Source organism: Aegilops tauschii, chromosome 5 (genome assembly GCF_002575655.3).
Source record: "Aegilops tauschii subsp. strangulata cultivar AL8/78 chromosome 5, Aet v6.0, whole genome shotgun sequence".
In the NCBI taxonomy this organism is placed as follows: domain Eukaryota; kingdom Viridiplantae; phylum Streptophyta; class Magnoliopsida; order Poales; family Poaceae; genus Aegilops; species Aegilops tauschii.
Window position 1 is genome coordinate 452,348,472 of NC_053039.3, and position 21,716 is coordinate 452,370,187.

The 21,716-nt window shown below is 47.7% G+C and overlaps 1 protein-coding gene across 1 annotated transcript in view; it reads left to right on the forward strand.

Moving 5' to 3' along the window:
- LOC109775805 (putative G-type lectin S-receptor-like serine/threonine-protein kinase At1g61610) overlaps positions 1 to 21,716 on the forward strand; it is a 39,088-nt gene that overhangs the window by 4,776 nt on the left and 12,596 nt on the right. The window contains exon 3 of the mRNA XM_073499296.1: positions 20,347 to 21,714. Within this exon, the coding sequence (XP_073355397.1) occupies positions 20,347 to 21,714 (1,368 nt within the window). The remainder of the gene's footprint in view (positions 1 to 20,346; positions 21,715 to 21,716) is intronic.

The following is a 21,716-nucleotide window of genomic DNA, read 5'->3' on the forward strand; positions in this document are numbered from 1 at the left end:
TTCAGAGCCTGGCAAGCAAAAGGAGAAGAATACTAGTGCTGAAACTATTATGATAGGCACTAAATAATTAACAATCAAAGAGCCGATTATTGGTGATAATCTGGCTGATTCTAATAAAGATGTGGCTGCTGTCCAGCAGGGTCCCATGGCTAATGATCATGAAGCTAGCACAAGCAAGGCTAAGTCGAGGGATCCAAAATATACTCAGCCTAAGTGGTGTCCTTCCGGTCTGACCAAGGCGCAAAAAAGGAGATTGCAGCGCATGAGGAGTCATGAGAAGGAGGAACAAGAAGCAGAAAAGCTAAGGGATAAATTTTTCAATGAAAACTGTCCCATGGTACCCCAAAACAAGTGTGGAGGCCAAAGCAAAAGGAAAACATAGCAGCTTCTGCATTGATCACAGCAACACCTACACCACCTACGGAGGACGATGCGGCTACTATTACATCGTGAACTTTGCCTACTACTTCCTCTTCCCTTGAAGATATTTCGGAGTCAGTAGACATGCTTGCGGAAGAAGATGAAATGCTTGATTATGAGTCTACACCGGTTCATGAAGGTATGGATATTAATATGGTGTATTACTTACCCGCTGAATTTCGTGCTATAGATGAAGAAGGGCAAGTAGCTCAGCTAGATTTTGGTCCTAAAAATGCTATATTCGAGAAGCCAAAAGAACCGGTGACGCACTTGAAGCCATTGTTCCTTAAAGGTCATATTAATGGATCGCCGGTTGCTAGAATGCTTGTCGATGGTGGTGCTATGGTGAATCTTATGCCATATTCGGTCTTCAAAAAATTGGGGCTGCGTGATGAAGAGTTAATAAAGACCAACATGGTGCTTAATGGATTTGAAGGCCAAGAGAAAAATGAAGCCAAAGGTGTAATGTATGTGGAGCTTACGGTGGGAAGCAAAACTTTGGCTACCGCATTCTTTGTCGCCGACGTGCAAGGTAACTACAATGTGATATTAGGCCGCGATTGGGTTCACGCAAACCAATGCGTGCCATCTACTATGCACCAGTTTTTAATTCAATGGGTTGATGATGAAGTAGAAGTCATTCATGCGGATAATTTGGCTTGTGTTGCTTTGGACGATGCATCGGTGGATTGGCAACATCCCAATGCTACTTGCTTGACGGGGCGCGACTTATCAGAATATGATTTTCTTAGCGCCACGAAAAGTGGTTTTGTGCGCGTTTCTTTAAAGCCGGTTGGCGGTAATCGGCTCCAAGGTATGATGTATTTAAATGGATCCTAACCCAGAGTGGTTACAGAAAAGTCTTGTAGAATATCGGTCCGATGAGATGTTGGAAATATGCCCTAGAGGCAATAAAAAAATGGTTATTATTATATTTCTTTGTTCATGATAATTGTCTATTGTTCATGCTATAATTGTGTTATCCGGAAATCGTAATACATGTGTGAATACATAGACCACAACGTGTCCCTAGTAAGCCTCTAGTTGACTAGCTCGTTGATCAACAGATAGTCATGGTTTCCTGACTATGGACATTGGATGTCATTGATAACGGGATCACATCATTAGGAGAATGATGTGATGGACAAGACCCAATCCTAAGCATAGCACAAAGATCGTGTAGTTCGTTTGCTAGAGCTTTTCCAATTGTCAAGTATCATTTCCTTAGACCATGAGATTGTGCAACTCCCGGATACCGTAGTATTGCTTTGGGTGTGCCAAACGTCACAACGTAACTGGGTGGCTATAAAGGTGCACTACGGGTATCTCCGAAAGTGTCTGTTGGGTTGGCACGAATCGAGACTGGGATTTGTCACTCCATATGACGGAGAGGTATCTCTGGGCCCACTCGGTAATGCATCATCATAATGAGCTCAATGTGACTAAGGAGTTAGCCACGGGATCATGCGTTACGGTACGAGTAAAGTGACTTGCCGGTAACGAGATTGAACAAGGTATTGGGATACCGACGATCGAATCTCGGGCAAGTAACGTACCGATTGACAAAGGGAATTGTATACGGGATTGATTGAATCCTCGACATCGTGGTTCATCCGATGAGATCATCGAGGAACATGTGGGAGCCAACATGGGTATCCAGATCCCGCTGTTGGTTATTGACCGGAGAGTCGTCTCGGTCATGTCTGCATGTCTCCCGAACCCGTAGGGTCTACACACTTAAGGTTCGGTGACGCTAGGGTTGTAGAGATATTAGTATGCGGAAACCCGAAAGTTGTTCCGTCCGGATGAGATCCCGGACGTCACGAGGAGTTCCGGAATGGTCCGGAGGTGAAGAATTATATATAGGAAGTCCAGTTTCGGCCACCGGGAAAGTTTCGGGGCTATCGGTATTGTACCGGGACCACCGAAAGGGTCCCGGGGGTCCACCGGGTGGGGCCACCTATCCCGGAGGGCCCCATGGGCTGAAGTGGGAGGGGAACCAGCCCCTGGTGGGCTGGTGCGCCCCCCATGGGCCTCCCCCTGCGCCTAGGGTTGGAAACCCTGGGGGTGGGGGGCGCCCCACCTGGCTTGGGGGGCAAGTTTCCCCCCTTGGCCCCCGCCCCCCCATGTAGATGGGATCCCAGGGCCGGCACCCCCAAGGGGGCCTATATATAGTGGGGGAGGGAGGGCAGCAGTACCCTAGCCCCTGGCGCCTCCCTCTCCCTCCCGTGACACCTCTCCCTCCCGCTTGCGCTTGGCGAAGCCCTGCCGGGATCCCCGCTACTTCCACCACCACGCCATCGTGCTGCTGGATCTTCATCAACCTCTCCTTCCCCCTTGCTGGATCAAGAAGGAGGAGACGTCGCTGCTCCGTACGTGTGTTGAACGTGGAGGTGCCGTCCGTTCAGCGCTCGGTCATCGGTGATTTGGATCACGACGAGTACGACTCCATCAACCCCGTTCACTTGAACGCTTCCGCTCGCGATCTACAAGGGTATGTAGATGCACTCCTTCCTTCTCGTTGCTAGTAAACTCCATAGATGGATCTTGGTGAAGCGTAGAAATTTTTTGATTTCTGCTACGATCCCCAACAGTGGTATCAGAGCCAGGCCTATGCGTAGTTACTATGCACGAGTAGAACACAAAGCAGTTGTGGGCGTAGATGTTGTCAATTTTTCTTGCCACTACTAGTCTTATCTTGTTTCGGCGGTATTGTGGGATGAAGCGGCCCGGACCGACCTTACACGTACGCTTACGTGAGACAGGTTCCACCGACTGACATGCACTAGTTGCATAAGGTGGCTAGCGGGTGTCTGTCTCTCCCACTTTAGTCGGAACGGATTCGATGAAAAGGGTCCTTATGAAGGGTAAATAGAAATTGGCATATCACGTTGTGGTTTTACGCAGGTAAGAAACGTTCTTGCTAGAAACCTATAGAAGCCACGTAAAAACATGCAACAACAATTAGAGGACGTCTAACTTGTTTTTGCAGCATGTGCTTTGTGATGTGATATGGCCAGAAGATGTGATGAATGATATATGTGATGTATGAGATTGATCATGTTCTTGTAATAGGAATCACGACTTGCATGTCGATGAGTATAACAACCGGCAGGAGCCATAGGAGTTGTCTTTATTTTTGTATGACCTGCGTGTCATTGAATAACGCCATGTAAATTACTTTACTTTATTGCTAAACACGTTAGCCATGTAAGTAGAAGTAATCGTTGGCGTGACAACTTCATGAAGACACGATGATGGAGATCATGATGATGGAGATCATGGTGTCATGCCGGTGACGAAGATGATCATGGCGCCCCGAAGATGGAGATCAAAGGAGCAAAATGATATTGGCCATATCATGTCACTATTTGATTGCATGTGATGTTTATCATGCTTTACATCTTATTTGCTTAGAACGACGGTAGTAAGTAAGATGGTCCCTTATAATAATTTCAAGAAAGTGTTCCCCCTAACTGTGCACCGTTGCGAAGGTTCGTTGTTTCGAAGCACCACGTGATGATCGGGTGTGATAGATTCTAACGTTCGCATACAACGGGTGTTGACGAGCCTAGCATGTACAGACATGTCCTTGGAACACACGCAATACAGTTAGGTTGACTTGACGAGCCTAGCATGTACAGACATGGCCTCGGAACACGGAAGACCGAAAGGTCGAGCATGAGTCGTATAGAAGATACGATCAACATGAAGATGTTCACCAATATTGACTAGTCCGTCTCACGTGATGATCGGACACGGCCTAGTTGACTCGGATCATGTTTCACTTAGATGACTGGAGGGATGTCTATCTGAGTGGGAGTTCATTGAATAATTTGATTAGATGAACTTAATTATCATGAACTTAGTCTAAAATCTTTACAATATGTCTTGTAGATCAAATGGCCCACGTTGCCCTCAACTTCAACGCGTTCCTAGAGAAAACCAAGCTGAAAGATGATGGCAGCAACTATACGGGCTGGGTCCGGAACCTGAGGATCATCCTCATAGCTGCCAAGAAAGATTATGTCCTAGAAGCACCGCTAGGTGAAGCACCCATCCCAGAGAACCAAGACATTATGAACGCTTGGCAATCACGTGCTGATGATTACTCCCTCGTCCAGTGCGGCATGCTTTACAGCTTTGAACCGGGGCTCCAAAAGCGTTTTGAGCAACACGGAGCATATGAGATGTTCGAAGAGCTGAAAATGGTTTTCCAAGCTCATGCCCGGGTCGAGAGATATGAATTCTCCGACAAGTTCTTCAGTTGTAAGATGGAGGAAAACAGTTCTGTCAGTGAGCACATACTCAAAATGTCTGGGCTGCACAACCGCTTGACTCGGCTGGGGGTTAATCTCCCGAATGACGCGGTCATTGACAGAATCCTTCAATCGCTTCCACCAAGCTACAAGAGCTTTGTGATGAACTTCAATATGCAGAGGATGAAAAAGACCATTCCTGAGGTATATTCAATGCTGAAATCAGCGGAGGTGGAGATCAAAAAGGAACATCAAGTGTTGATGGTGAATAAAACCACTAAGTTCAAGAAAGGCAAGGGTAAGAAGAACTTCAAGAAGGACGGCAAGGGAGTTGCCGCGCCCGGTAAGGCAGTTGCCGGGAAGAAGCCAAAGAATGGACCCAAGCCTGAGACTGAGTGCTTTTATTGCAAGGGAAGTGGTCACTGGAAGCGGAACTGCCCCAAATACTTAGCGGACAAGAAGGCCGGCAACACCAAAGGTATATGTGATATACATGTAATTGATGTGTACCTTACCAGTACTCGTAGTAGCTCCTGGGTATTTGATACCGGTGCGGTTGCTCATATTTGTAACTCAAAATAGGAGCTGCGGAATAAGCAGAGACTGGCGAAGGACGAGGTGACGATGCGCGTCGGGAATGGTTCCAAGGTCGATGTGATCGCCGTCGGCACACTACCTCTGCATTTACCTACGGGATTAGTTTTAAACCTCAATAATTGTTATTTAGTGCCAGCTTTGAGCATGAACATTGTATCAGGATCTCGTTTAATTCGAGATGGCTACTCATTTAAATCCGAGAATAATGGTTGTTCTATTTATATGAGAGATATGTTTTATGGTCATGCCCCGCTGGTCAATGGTTTATTCTTAATGAATCTCGAACGTGATGTTACACATATCCATAGTGTGAATACCAAAAGATGTAAAGTTGATAACGATAGTCCCACATACTTGTGGCACTGCCGCCTTGGTCACATTGGTGTCAAGCGCATGAAGAAGCTCCATGCAGATGGACTTTTGGAGTCTCTTGATTACGAATCATTTGACACGTGCGAACCATGCCTCATGGGTAAGATGACCAAGACTCCGTTCTCCGGAACAATGGAGCGAGCAACCAACTTATTGGAAATCATACATACTGATGTGTGCGGTCCAATGAGTGTTGAGGCTCGTGGTGGCTATCGTTATGTTCTCACTCTCACTGATGACTTAAGTAGATATGGGTATGTCTACCTAATGAAACACTAGTCTGAAACCTTTGAAAAGTTCAAGGAATTTCAGAGTGAGGTTGAGAATCAACGTGACAGGAAAATAAAGTTCTTACGGTCAGATCGTGGAGGGGAATATTTGAGTCACGAATTTGGCACACACTTAAGGAAATGTGGAATCGTTTCACAACTCACGCCGCCTGGAACACCTCAGCGAAATGGTGTGTCCGAACGTCATAATCGCACTCTATTGGATATGGTGCGATCTATGATGTCTCTTACCGATCTACCGCTCTCATTTTGGGGCTATGCTTTAGAGATTGCCGCATTCACTTTAAATAGGGCTCCGTCGAAATCCGTTGAGACGACACCGTATGAATTATGGTTTGGGAAGAAACCTAAGCTGTCGTTTCTAAAAGTTTGGGGATGCGATGCTTATGTCAAGAAACTTCAACCTGAAAAGCTCGAACCCAAGTCGGAGAAATGCGTCTTCATAGGATACCCCAAGGAAACCATTGGGTATACCTTCTACCTCAGATCCGAAGGCAAGATCTTTGTTGCCAAGAACGGGTCCTTTCTGGAGAAAGAGTTTCTCTCGAAAGAAGTGAGTGGGAGGAAAGTGGAACTTGATGAGGTGATAGTCACCCCTTCCGAACCGGAGAGTAGCGCAGCGCGGGAAGATGTTCCTGTGGTGCCTACACCGACTGGGGAGGAAGTTAATGATGATGGTCATGAAGCTTCGGATCAAGTTACTGCTGAACTTCGTAGGTCCACAAGGACACGTTCCGCACCAGAGTGGTACGGCAACCCTGTCCTGGAAATCATGTTGTTAGACAACGGTGAACCTTCGAATTATGAAGAAGCAATGGCGGGCCCAGATTCCGATAAATGGCTAGAAGCCATGAAATCCGAGATAGGATCCATGTATGAAAACGAAGTGTGGACTTTGACTGACTTGCCCGATGATCGGCGAGCCATAGAAAATAAATGGATCTTTAAGAAGAAGACGGACGCGGATGGTAATGTAACCATCTATAAGGCTCGACTTGTCGCTAAGGGTTATCGACAAGTTCAAGGGGTTGACTACGATGAGACTTTCTCACCCGTAGCGAAACTGAAGTCCGTCCGAATCATGTTAGCAATTGCCGCATTCTATGATTATGAGATATGGCAAATGGACGTCAAAACGGCATTCCTTAACGGCTTTCTTAAGGAAGAATTGTATATGATGCAGCCGGAAGGTTTTGTCGATCCTAAGAATGCTAACAAGGTATGCAAGCTCCAGCACTCCATCTATGGGCTGGTGCAAGCATCTCGGAGTTGGAACATTCGGTTTGATGAGATGATCAAAGCGTTTGGGTTTACACAGACTTATGGAGAAGCCTGTGTTTACAAGAAAGTGAGTGGGAGCTCTGTAGCATTTCTCATATTATATGTGGATGACATACTATTAATGGGAAATGATATAGAATTCTTGGAAAGTATAAAGGCCTACTTGAATAAGTGTTTTTCAATGGAGGACCTTGGAGAAGCTGCTTATATATTAGGCATCAAGATCTATAGAGATAGATCAAGACGCCTCATTGGTCTTTCACAGAGTACGTACCTTGACAAGATATTGAAGAAGTTCAATATGGATCAGTCCAAGAAGGGGTTCTTGCCTGTATTGCAAGGTGTGCAATTGAGCACGGCTCAATGCCCGACCACGGCGGAAGATAGAGAAAAGATGAGTGTCATCCCCTATGCCTCGGCCATAGGGTCTATTATGTATGCCATGCTGTGTACCAGACCTGATGTAAACCTTGCCGTAAGTTTGGTAGGAAGGTACCAAAGTAATCCCGACATGGAACACTGGACAGCGGTCAAGAATATCCTGAAGTACCTGAAGAGGACTAAGGATATGTTTCTCGTATATGGAGGTGATGAAGAGCTCGTCGTAAAGGGTTACGTCGACGCTAGCTTCGACACGGATCTGGATGACTCTAAGTCACAAACCGGATACGTGTATATTTTGAATGGAGGGGCAGTAAGCTGGTGCAGTTGCAAGCAAAGCGTCGTGGCGGGATCTACATGTGAAGCGGAGTACATGGCGACCTCAGAGGCAGCGCAAGAAGCAATCTGGATGAAGGAGTTCATTACCGACCTATGGGTGATTCCCAATGCGTTGGGCCCGATGACTCTCTTCTGTGACAATACTGGAGCTATTGCCCTTGCCAAGGAGCCCAAGTTTCACAGGAAGACCAGGCATATCAAGCGTCGCTTCAACTCCATTCGTGAAAGTGTTCAAAATGGAGACATAGATATTTGTAAAGTACATACGGACCTGAATGTAGCAGATCCGTTGAGTAAACCTCTCCCTAGAGCAAAACATGATCAACACCAGAACTCTATGGGTGTTCGATTCATCACAATGTAACTAGATTATTGACTCTACTGCAAGTGGGAGACTGTTGGAAATATGCCCTAGAGGCAATAATAAAATGGTTATTATTATATTTCTTTGTTCATGATAATTGTCTATTGTTCATCCTATAATTGTGTTATCTGCAAATCGTAATACATGTGTGAATACATAGACCACAACGTGTCCCTAGTAAGCCTCTAGTTGACTAGCTCGTTGATCAACAGATAGTCATGGTTTCCTGACTATGGACATTGGATGTCATTGATAACGGGATCACATCATTAGGAGAATGATGTGATGGACAAGACCCAATCCTAAGCATAGCACAAAGATCGTGTAGTTCGTTTGCTAGAGCTTTTCCAATTGTCAAGTATCATTTCCTTAGACCATGAGATTGTGCAACTCCCGGATACCGTAGTATTGCTTTGGGTGTGCCAAACGTCACAACGTAACTGGGTGGCTATAAAGGTGCACTACGGGTATCTCCGAAAGTGTCTGTTGGGTTGGCACGAATCGAGACTGGGATTTGTCACTCCATATGACGGAGAGGTATCTCTGGGCCCACTCGGTAATGCATCATCATAATGAGCTCAATGTGACTAAGGAGTTAGCCACGGGATCATGCGTTACGGTACGAGTAAAGTGACTTGCCGGTAACGAGATTGAACAAGGTATTGGGATACCGACGATCGAATCTCGGGCAAGTAACGTACCGATTGACAAAGGGAATTGTATACGGGATTGATTGAATCCTCGACATCGTGGTTCATCCGATGAGATCATCGAGGAACATGTGGGAGCCAACATGGGTATCCAGATCCCGCTGTTGGTTATTGACCGGAGAGTCGTCTCGGTCATGTCTGCATGTCTCCCGAACCCGTAGGGTCTACACACTTAAGGTTCGGTGACGCTAGGGTTGTAGAGATATTAGTATGCGGAAACCCGAAAGTTGTTCCGTCCGGATGAGATCCCGGACGTCACGAGGAGTTCCGGAATGGTCCGGAGGTGAAGAATTATATATAGGAAGTCCAGTTTCGGCCACCGGGAAAGTTTCGGGGCTATCGGTATTGTACCGGGACCACCGAAAGGGTCCCGGGGGTCCACCGGGTGGGGCCACCTATCCCGGAGGGCCCCATGGGCTGAAGTGGGAGGGGAACCAGCCCCTGGTGGGCTGGTGCGCCCCCCATGGGCCTCCCCCTGCGCCTAGGGTTGGAAACCCTGGGGGTGGGGGGCGCCCCACCTGGCTTGGGGGGCAAGTTTCCCCCCTTGGCCCCCGCCCCCCCATGTAGATGGGATCCCAGGGCCGGCACCCCCCAGGGGGCCTATATATAGTGGGGGAGGGAGGGCAGCAGTACCCTAGCCCCTGGCGCCTCCCTCTCCCTCCCGTGACACCTCTCCCTCCCGCTTGCGCTTGGCGAAGCCCTGCCGGGATCCCCGCTACTTCCACCACCACGCCATCGTGCTGCTGGATCTTCATCAACCTCTCCTTCCCCCTTGCTGGATCAAGAAGGAGGAGACGTCGCTGCTCCGTACGTGTGTTGAACGTGGAGGTGCCGTCCGTTCAGCGCTCGGTCATCGGTGATTTGGATCACGACGAGTACGACTCCATCAACCCCGTTCACTTGAACGCTTCCGCTCGCGATCTACAAGGGTATGTAGATGCACTCCTTCCTTCTCGTTGCTAGTAAACTCCATAGATGGATCTTGGTGAAGCGTAGAAATTTTTTGATTTCTGCTACGATCCCCAACAGTGGTATCAGAGCCAGGCCTATGCGTAGTTACTATGCACGAGTAGAACACAAAGCAGTTGTGGGCGTAGATGTTGTCAATTTTTCTTGCCACTACTAGTCTTATCTTGTTTCGGCGGTATTGTGGGATGAAGCGGCCCGGACCGACCTTACACGTACGCTTACGTGAGACAGGTTCCACCGACTGACATGCACTAGTTGCATAAGGTGGCTAGCGGGTGTCTGTCTCTCCCACTTTAGTCGGAACGGATTCGATGAAAAGGGTCCTTATGAAGGGTAAATAGAAATTGGCATATCACGTTGTGGTTTTACGCAGGTAAGAAACGTTCTTGCTAGAAACCTATAGAAGCCACGTAAAAACATGCAACAACAATTAGAGGACGTCTAACTTGTTTTTGCAGCATGTGCTTTGTGATGTGATATGGCCAGAAGATGTGATGAATGATATATGCGATGTATGAGATTGATCATGTTCTTGTAATAGGAATCACGACTTGCATGTCGATGAGTATAACAACCAATCCTAAGCATAGCACAAAGATCGTGTAGTTCGTTTGCTAGAGCTTTTCCAATTGTCAAGTATCATTTCCTTAGACCATGAGATTGTGCAACTCCCGGATACCGTAGGAGTGCTTTGGGTGTGCCAAACGTCACAACGTAACTGGGTGGCTATAAAGGTGCACTACGGGTATTTCCGAAAGTGTCTGTTGGGTTGGCACGAATCGAGACTGGGATTTGTCACTCCGTATGACGGAGAGGTATCTCTGGGCCCACTCGGTAATGCATCATCATAATGAGCTCAATGTGACTAAGGAGTTAGCCACGGGATCATGCGTTACGGTACGAGTAAAGTGACTTGCCGGTAACGAGATTGAACAAGGTATTGGGATACCGACGATCGAATCTCGGGCAAGTAACGTACCGATTGACAAAGGGAATTGTATACGGGATTGATTGAATCCTCGACATCGTGGTTCATCCGATGAGATCATTGAGGAACATGTGGGAGCCAACATGGGTATCCAGATCCCGTTGTTGGTTATTGACTAGAGAGTCGTCTCGGTCATGTCTGCATGTCTCCCGAACCCGTAGGGTCTACACACTTAAGGTTCGGTGACGCTAGGGTTGTAGAGATATTAGAGTGCGGAAACCCAAAAGTTGTTCGGAGTCCCGGATGAGATTCAGGATGTCACGAGGAGTTTCGGAATGGTCCGGTGGTGAAGAATTATATATAGGAAGTCCAGTTTCGGCCACCGGGAAAGTTTCGGGGGTTATCGGTATTGTACCGGGACCACCGGAAGGGTCCCGGGGGTCCACCGGGTGGGGCCACCTATCCCGGAGGGCCCCATGGGCTGAAGTGGGAGGGGAACCAGCCCCTGGTGGGCTGGTGCGCCCCCATGGGCCTCCCCCTGCGCCTAGGGTTGGAAACCCTGGAGGTGGGGGCGCCCCACCTGGCTTGGGGGGCAAGTTTCCCCCCTTGGCCGCTGCCCCCCATGTAGATGGGATCCCAGGGCCGGCGCCCCCCGGGGGGGGCCTATATATAGTGAGGGGGAGGGAGGGCAGCAGTACCCTAGCCCCTGGCGCCTCCCTCTCCCTCCCGTGACACCTCTCCCTCCCGCTTGCGCTTGGCGAAGCCCTGCCGGGATCCCCGCTACTTCCACCACCACGCCGTCGTGCTGCTGGATCTTCATCAACCTCTCCTTCCCCCTTGCTGGATCAAGAAGGAGGGGACGTCGCTGCTCCGTACGTGTGTTGAACGCGGAGGTGCCATCCGCTCGGCGCTCGGTCATCGGTGATTTGGATCACGACGATCGAGTACGACTCCATCAACCCCGTTCACTTGAACACTTCCGCTCGCGATCTACAAGGGTGTGTAGATGCACTCCTTCCTTCTCGTTGCTAGTAAACTCCATAGATGGATCTTTGTGAAGCGTAGAAATTTTTTGATTTCTGCTACGATCCCCAACATGAGAACGATATGTATGAGTCCATAAAAGAGTTAGATGATATGGATAAATTAGGACAAGGTTTTACATCGGCCGATCGATTAGAAGAGATAGATATAGGAGATGGTTCAATTCCTAGGCCGACATTTGTAAACGAAAATTTAAGAGCCGATCATAAGGCTAAGTTAATCGAGCTACTAAAAGAATATGTTTGTTGCTTTGCATGGGAATATCATGAGATGCCAGGTTTAAGCCGAGAGCTAGTGGAGCATCGGTTACCTATAAAGGCTGGTTTTAGGCCATATAAGCAATCGGCCAGAAAGTTTAATCCAAAAACGTATGACCGGATCAAGGAAGAGATCGGTCGTTTGCTTAAAGCTAATTTTATTAGACCTTGCAGGTATGCCGAGTGGATTTCTAACATTGTACCAGTAGAGAAGAAAGGCTCTGGAAAGTTGAGGGTGTGCATTGATTTCAGAGATTTGAATAGAGCTACACCTAAATATGAGTATCCTATGCCAATAGCCGATATGCTTATTAATGATGCTTCTGGACATAAGGTCATTAGCTTTCTTGATGGTAATGCGGGGTATAATCAGATTTTTATGGCCGAAGAGGACATGTCCAAAACGGCTTTTCGATGTCCAGGTTTCCTTGGTTTATTTGAGTGGACTGTGATGACCTTTGGATTAAAAAATGCCGGTGCCATGTATCAAAGGGCTATGAATTTAATTTTTCATGATTTACTTGGTGTTATACTTGAGGTTTATATTGATAATATTGTTGTCAAATCGAATGCTTTTGAATCTCATCTAGCCGATTAGCGCTTAGCTTTTGAAAGAATGAAGAAATACGGGCTGAAAATGAATCCTTTGAAGTGTGCCTTTGATGTATCGGCTGGGAAGTTTCTGGGTTTCATTATTCATGAAGATGGCGTGGCAATTGATCCCAAAAAGATAGAAGCTATACAGAAAGTAGAGGCTCCAACATGCAAGAGAGATATGCAAAAATTCCTTGGTAAGGTCAATTATTTGAGGAGGTTCATAGCCAATCTATCAGGGAAGGTTGATGCATTTACTCCTATCCTCCGGTTAAAGAATGATGTTGATTTTACTTGGGGGGGAAAACAGCAAGAGGCATTTGATATAATTAAGAAATATTTGTGCACTCCTCCGGTTATGAAAGCGCCCAGGCACAGGGAGCCATTTAGACTTTATATTGCAGCGGAAGAAGGTGTTATTGGTGCTGTTTTAACTGAAGAGACCGAAGGGAAGGAGCATCTTATTACTTATTTAAGCCGACGCTTATTGGACGCCGAGACAAGGTATACATTTATTGAGAAATTATGCTTATGCTTGTACAAAATTGAGACATTACCTAGTGCCTAGTACTTGCATTATAGCTTGTCAAACCGATGTCATCAAGTACATGTTGCATAGGCCAATTCTTAGTGGTAGAATTGGCAAGTGGGCTTATGCTTTAATTGAATATGATTTCGCTTATGAATCTCTGAAATCCATGAAAGGCCAAATCGTTGCTAATTTTATTGTTGAGCATCGGATTGATGACAAGCATGATATTGATATAAACCTTGTCTCGTTAGTACCATGGAGATTATATTTTGATGGTTCGGTTTGTAGCAATGGCCAAGGTGTCGGTATTGTTTATATATCTCCTCATGGTGCTGTTTTTGAAGCCTCATGCCGCTTAGAATATTTTTGCACAAATAATCAAGCCGAATATGAAGCATTGTTATTCGGCTTAGAGATGTTGCTTGCCATAGGTGCTACACATATTGAGGCTTTTGGTGATTCGTTATTAGTAGTGCAGCAAATATCGAAAGTTTTTCAGTGTTTTGATGAATCACTTAATGTTTATCTTAATAAGTGTCTAGATATAATTTCTACTTTGGATTATTTTAGCATTGCTTCTATATCTAGACATGACAACTGGAAAGCAAATGGGTTGGCACAACAAGCATCCGGCTATCATGTGGATCATGGCATGTTTCATATTTCTCAAAGGCCGATGTCTAGTCTTGCCAACACAGGGGAGGCCGAACCGGAGCCCACCGTTTCGGCCACTAATGAAATAATCAATGCAGGAGAAAATCAAGACTGCAGGAAACCCATTGTTGATTATTTGCGTGGTCCTAGTAGAAGGGTGGACAGGGCTATTCGGCATATGGCTTTTAAATATACAATGAGAGATGATGGTCTCTATCGCCGAACGGTTGATGATGTTCTCCTAAAGTGCTTGGACGAGGACCAAGCGAGAGTTGCTATGGGGGAGGTCCATGAAGGTATTTGTGGCACTCATCAGTCGGCTCCCAAGATGAAATGGTTGCTACGACGTGCTGGATTTTATTGGCCGACTATGATTAATGATTGCTTCAGATATTACAAAGGGTGTGAAGCTTGTCAAAAATTTGGTGATATTCAGTTGGCTCCTGCTGCTATGTTACATCCCATTATCAAGCCGTGGCCTTTCAGAGGATGGGGTTTAGACTTTATTGGACAAATTCATCCGTCTTCCTCAAAGGGGCATCGGTTCGTATTGGTGGCAACTGATTATTTCACTAAATGGTCTGAAGCAGTACCTCTCAAGAACATGACACATGTGGAGGTAATTAAATTCATAACCGAGCACATTATTCATAGATTCGGCATTCCTCAAACGTTGACTACAGATCAGGGCTCATCTTTTATGTCACACCAAGTCAGAGAATTTGCTGAATCTTATAACATAAAGTTGCTCAATTCCTCTCCATATTATGCCCAAGCCAATGGAAAAGCTGAGTCTAGCAATAAAATTTTAATCAAACTCATCCAGAAGAAGATTGAGGATAATCCAAGGAGATGGCATGAGCTACTGTCCGAAGCTTTGTGGGCGCACTGAATCTCAAGGCATGGTGCTACAAAGGTAACTCCATATGAGCTCGTATATGGTCAAGAGGCCGTTTTACCAGTGGAAGTGAATTTGAATGCTTTGAGAATAGCCAAACAGAATGATTTATCGGCGGTGGACTTTTATAACTTGATGATGGACAATATTGATGAAGTCGTTGATAAACGTTTGGCTGCTCTGGGGGCCATAGAGAGAGATAAGTTGAGGGTGGCAAGAGCTTACAATAAAAAGGTCAAGTTGAAGACTTTTCAAGTTGGCGATCTCGTGGGGAAGGTGATTCTACCAATTGGTTCGAAAGACAGAAAATTCCGAAAGTGGTCTCCAAGTTGGGAAGGTCCTTTTAGGATTACAAGAGTAGTTCCTAGAAACTCATATTTGGTGGAATCTGTACAAGGGGCATTGTTACCTCGAGCTCTCAATGGAAAATATTTAAAGAAGTACCACCCAAGTGTGTGGCAAGAAGCCTAGATAGGGAACGGCCGATACATAACTATCACCCTTAGCATAAACATGGCCGATATATACTTATCGCCCTTAGAACATATAAATGGCCAATGCAGTGTTGACATCGTCCTTAGAACAAAGTAGGTACAAGTTATTTTCGGGCACGCTAGCCATGCCAAAAAACAGAGGGGCATGTGTTGACGCTCAAAAGTGGCATAGTCATAAAATTAGCTTAGGCTATATAAAGACTAATTCAAACTTAGGATTGGAGGTCACTCCGGATGGCTCTCTCTAAGAAGATCGAGATGGATATGAAGATGGTCTATAGAGGAGCTCGGATGTAATAGTTATGACAAGTTCGGAGATGCTCATGTTGACACCAGATTAAAGAATGGCATGAAACACAATTAAGACGGCCTCTGATGGAAAACGTTTCAACATGAAAGTTGCGCGTCTCGTCGAAACAGTGGATTTTGATATAAAAATCGTCTTAATCCAAGGTCGTATGCAACCTGTGGAGGCAAAACAAGGTCAGAAATAGAAGCTGCAGAGTCATTTCGGACCGACCGAGTTGATTTGATCGGTGAGACCGAGTTGGTCCGAAAATTTACCAGAGTTGGCAAGGTTGACTCGGTAGGACCGAGGCAAACCAATCGGTGAGACCGAGTTGATCCGAGAAATTACAGAAGGATACAGAGAGTTGGCAACGTTCACTCGGTGGGACCGAAATGAACCAATCGGTGAGACCGAGTTGGTCCGGGAAATTACCAAAGATTCCTGTCCGAGTTAGGTTAGGGTTTTTGATGTTTTGGACGGAATTTTTAGTCCTTTTCTTGTACGGGAAGTCCAGCCGCCTCATAAATAGATGAGAGGTGATGGCCGATTGAACAACACGCAATCGCAAAAAACACATCTACTACTTTTTCATCTACGTTTTGTCTCTCCCTCGTTCTTGCTCCTTCGTTTTTCGTCGTTCTTCGTGTTGGAGAGCTGCAAATACCGAGGCTCTAGGGGCGGCTTGACCGACCTGGGGCAGCCCATAGCCGCCGCACTCCTCGACGGGGTCCCTCCCGGGAGTGTAGGGTTTCGGGTCCCCAAAAACACTCGCCGGTTGACTTGCGAATCGCGCTTCCGGTGAGACTCCTTCGACGTGAGCTGCGGTGCATCACCCCCGGTGTCGAGGGTACATGTGACGTGTTCGTATGCGAACACACATCCAGAACTTAGTGCCAGACTCGGTGTCATGCGACGCTCGCAACTTGGCATGACTAGGTGGCCGTGCACACTCTAATTAACTAAAGGTGATGAAACCCAAAAACAACAAGGTTAACTCTAACATGCACCGCCCCTTGAGCCTTGCCCAGGTTATTCTTCACTATTGCCGGGGAGATTTTTTGATAAAGGGTGAATTTTATTAGATCAAAATGGAGCATCAAGAAGATACATAACACAATGAGCATACACCCGGCCTCTGCATAGCTAGGATGCACACAGCCTACATCAACTCTCACACACACATAAAGAAAACACCGACAACAAGCAAAGTCATATAAGACCAAAGTTATGTGAAGGCGACAAAAAAACCCCAAAGTGATTAGACTTGTGATCGGCAAACTACAACTATACCATATTCGCACCAATCATCTTCTGACACCACATGGACAACGAGGTTCTTCAACAGCAACGCCTTCAGGAAGGGAGCCACACTCGGGCGCCGTCGTCACCGGATCCAACCACAAGGCCAGAATCTAGGTTTTCACCCTGAAGAATCAGTCCGAGCCTATCCAAGCAATGCCTTCAATAAGGTAACGACGTAAAAAAAAACGTCGCCATTGCCAGGTATAACCACTCGGGTCTGACCAAGGCTTTCGCCCTGGAGCTCAAGACAGGGTGCTCGTGTAGCACCATCATCGAAGTCGCTCATGTGTTGTCGCCGCCACTTTTCCGCGCTCCCAGCAGGTACATGCGGTGTGAAAAATTGCATGTTTTCTACTACTGCCGGGGGGATGGAAACTTATGAGCACCACTCTCTTAGTTAACTGAATATGAAGCGATCAAATTGCATGTTTTGATGCCTGATAGATTCAGTGTGATTCATCGTTTTGGTAATGAACTTATATATCATTATACTTTTTATTTTCTTTTGAGATGTTATATGTTATGGACCACCATTTCACACACACTGTTCATTTCAGATTTCGTGCTTTAACTTTCAACATTAGGTCATTTATTTAAGGGCAGTGATCTGCGCCGGTGCGCCGGCCCAACAGTTGGGCCGGTCGAGCCCAGGCCGTCCGATGCACTGCCTCCCAACCGTCAGATCGATCCCCTTCCGCATCGTCGTCTACCTTCCGCGTCAGATCGAGCAACGCAAGCGCCACGGACCACCCCGCACCCAGCCATGGCGCGTCTACCTCGTCGTCATCCCCGTCGCCGTTCGCCCTCGCCGTCGCCGTCGCCGCTCGCCCTCGCCGTTGCCGTCGCCGTCGCCGTTCGCCGGTTGGAGCACAGGTTCCCCATGGCCCCACCCCTCTTATGCAGCAAAAAAATGGGCCCAGCAAACAAAAATCGACCCCTGCCGGTCCCTGGAGTTCGTCGCCGTTGCAGCTCCGCCGGGAAGCCACCGCAGTAGTCAGTTGCATCAATGGTGAGTTGCCGATTCGAGCTTTTTGTCACGGTCTGGTAGAAGCTTTTTAGAAATACGGTTGAAGCCTTTCAGAATTACGGTTGAAGCTTTTCATGTCAACAATTGCAACTTTTTTCGTTGTGTACTCGTGGGGGTGAAGCTTTTCTATACAGTTGGTTGAAGCTTTGTATAAAGCGGGTTGAAGCTTTTTTCATCAAGGGTTGTAGCATTTTATGTCGATGGTTGTAGCATTCCGCCATGGCAATGACTTCTTGAAAAGCTTTTCATGCATATCTGGTTGAAGCTTTTTTAACCTCTTGTTGAAGCTTTTCATACTACAGTTGAAGCTTTTCGTATGAACGGTTGTAGCTTTTTTCAGTGCATGGTGTCCGGTTGAAGCTTGATATACCGCTAGTTGAAGCTCTCAATTGAACGGTTGTAGCTTTTTTGGTGGTCGGTTGCAACATCGGTGGAGGAGAAAAAAAATGCTTCCAAAGTTCGTCTTGAAGCAGATGGTTGCAGCGGTAGGGGAGGAGGTCGTGCACTCGCGCTGCCGTGGTTGAAGCATCTCCGGTCGACGGTTCCAGCACAGGGGAGTACGAACAGCAGCTCGCGGATGGTATATTCCATGGCGGCTTCCAACTCCGGCTCGCCGGGCGCGGAAGGAACCTGCAGCCGGGGGGGGGGGGGGGGGCGAGGGTGGCCAGCGGGAAAAGAACGGGAAGGCGAGCGGCGACGGCGACGGCGAGATCTGCGCGGAGTTGGGGCTAGCCGGCGGCGGGATCTGAAGGAGGAAGAAGGGGATCGCGAGGAGCGCGAGCGTACGATGCGCTTCGCCTCGCTTCGATCGAGTGGCCCGCGTGGGACCGGCGGAACGGTTCGGCCGGCACACCGTTCCTAAACACTTCCCTTTATTTAACTCATTTAGTCTGTGTACCAGGACAACTTTATTCCGAATTCAACTATTGTCTTTTTCTTCTTTGTGGTGGGTGTATTCATTATTCCACTATATACACCAAGGTTTCCTAGTGTAGTTGGCGGATGTAGAATGGTCACCACTGCTCCCGGAACTCAGTACCTGTGTCGGGGACGCCCTCCTGGACGACGGTTAATTACATCGACTACTACATCAGTCTCTGCGTCGTGTGCTGCAGTTGGCGTGCTGCAACCGACGATCCTCGCCAGCTAAGCCACCGCTTTGGTCCCAAAAAATGGTCTATGTTGGACGACCTCTTCTGCCATGCTAACTCCCGCCTCTTCATCAATACCAACACATGGCGTTTCTCCTATGGAAGGACCTGCCCCTTCTCAACAACCGCTACGCCTACAGTGCCATGGCCGGCAGACTTATCGTCTTTGAAGTGGAATGAGGGTGTGGCTTTGACATGTGTATTCTCAACTCCTTCACGGGTTTCATGGTCCAATTCAGCATGTTTGGCTAGAATGGGGAAAGGGAATGGGAGTTTAGTAGGGGATTAGGCGTGGGAAATTGAAGTTTAGTCCCAATCCCTTGCCTCTAATATCCCCCAACCAAACAGGTTGTTAAGGTTGTTTCTATCAACTCCGATGCTCCTACGTCGCTGTGACCGCCAACTCAACGACGACACTCCTCTTCGTCTTCTTTAACGTTTTCCATGGAGTATGCTGTGACCCAAGTAACACTTTCCTGCAGCCATTTAGCGTCGAGCAGAGTCCTGCCGAGTTTCTTTTTCACAGTGTCGAGAATCCTACAGGTGCTTATCTACAAGAGATAAAAATAGAATAATTAGCAAACCAGAACGAAATGTTTTATTGGATCCATTTCTAACCCTCCAAATATTCCAACATCCCATGATCATGACAGATTGAACTTAATATTTGCATTTAGATCTGACCAATGAAATGTGGAGGTCAACGGATCCTAGACACACAAACTGGGCCTCTGACAACTCAATCCAACCAAAAATGAGGAGGTCAACGGATGATTGAAGAACAGCAAGCCATGCATGTTCCTCTTCTTCCAATGAAAATGGTTTGCCTTTAAAATGAAAATACAAAAATCTTCAACTCCGAAACGAAACAGCTCAATCCTACCAAGAATGAGGAGGTGGTAAACGGATGATTCAAGGGCAGCATGCCATGTCCTGTTCTTCCATACTAAAATGGTTTACTTTTAGGACGAAAATATAAATCATTAACTTCGAAACCAGCCTTATATATTTTCAAAGTGCTTGCTTCATTAAAATCTTTTGACCCCGTACTCGATCCTACGGCTATGCGAATAGCCAGTGCGGCCAATTCATTAAGAAACCATCAAACGCTTTCGTACCAATTGCTGCTTCTGGAGGCACGTAGTACTACTGATTAGCACTTTAAGTAAGAGCATGTTAACATCAATTTCCAAGTACAAGTGCAGCTCCCGTACTGCAACTCTTTTGGCAGGACAGGTCAATGGATTTGGCAGCTCTCATCCGTTACACCACGGTTCCTGCCGCTGTGTGCGTCCGACGACCGGCTTGTCCCGGGCAAGCCGCTCCGCGCTGGGACCACCATCGTCTCCGACGGTGGTGACTTCGCCTTGGGATTCTTCACCACGTCCAATTCTACGTCATATCTCGGCATATGGTACAACGGCATCTCAGAGCTAACCGCGGTATGGGTCGCGAACCGTGAAACCCTGGTCAACAACAATACCTTCTCCCGGCCGACCCTCTCCCTCACCAACACCTCAAATCTTGTTCTGTCCAATGGCAATGGCACCGGCCGTGTCATTTGGACGACGAACAACATTGCTACTGCGCCGGGCTCATCTCCCTCGACAGCCGTGCTGTTGAACACCGGCAACCTCGTCCTCCGCTCACCAAATGGCACCATGTTGTGGCAGAGCTTCGACCACCCAACTGACACGTTCCTCCCCGGCATGAAGATCGGGCTCAGATACAAAACGCGAACCGGGGATCGCCTGGTGTCCTGGAAGGGCCCCAACGACCCCTCTCCAGGGCGTTTCTCCTACGGCGGTGACCCGGCTACGTTCCTCCAGATATTCATCTGGGATGGAGCACGACCTGTGTACCGCAACATCCCATGGACAGGGTTCCGGGTGAAGAGCGAACACAAGTACCAGCAGGCGGATCCAAACGCTAGCGCCATCATCGCCTACATGGCTGTCGTCAATACCGACGAGGAGATCTACGTGACCTACAGCCTCTCCCACGGTGCTGCACGTACCAGGTATGTACTGACCTACTCCGGCGAGTACCGACTCGAGAGTTGGAGCAGCAGGTTGTTGAAGTGGACTGTCCTCGCCAAGTGGCCACCCACCGACTGCACCCGCTACGGCTACTGTGGCTCGTATGGGTACTGCGACGCTACGGCGGCGCCCGTACCGACGTGTAAGTGCCTCGACGGCTTCGAGCCGACGAGCAGGGAGGAATGGGACGGTGGCAGGTTCTCAAAGGGGTGCCGACGAACGGTGCCATTACGCGGGTGCGGCGACGGCTTCATCACCATGCCATTGATGAAGTCGCCGGACAGGTTCACGTTTATCAGCGGGAACGAGAGCACATTGGAGGAGTGTGCAGCGGAGTGCGGCCGTAATTGCTCCGGTGTGGCATACGCGTTCGCCAACTTGGGCAGCGCTAGGTCAGGAGGAGACATGACGAGGTGCTTGGTGTGGGCCGGGGAGTTGGTTGACGGTGGGAAGATAGGTGAAGTGCCTGGTGGGAACACGCTCTACCTTCGCCTCGCAGGCCTGGAAGCACTACATGGACCAGGT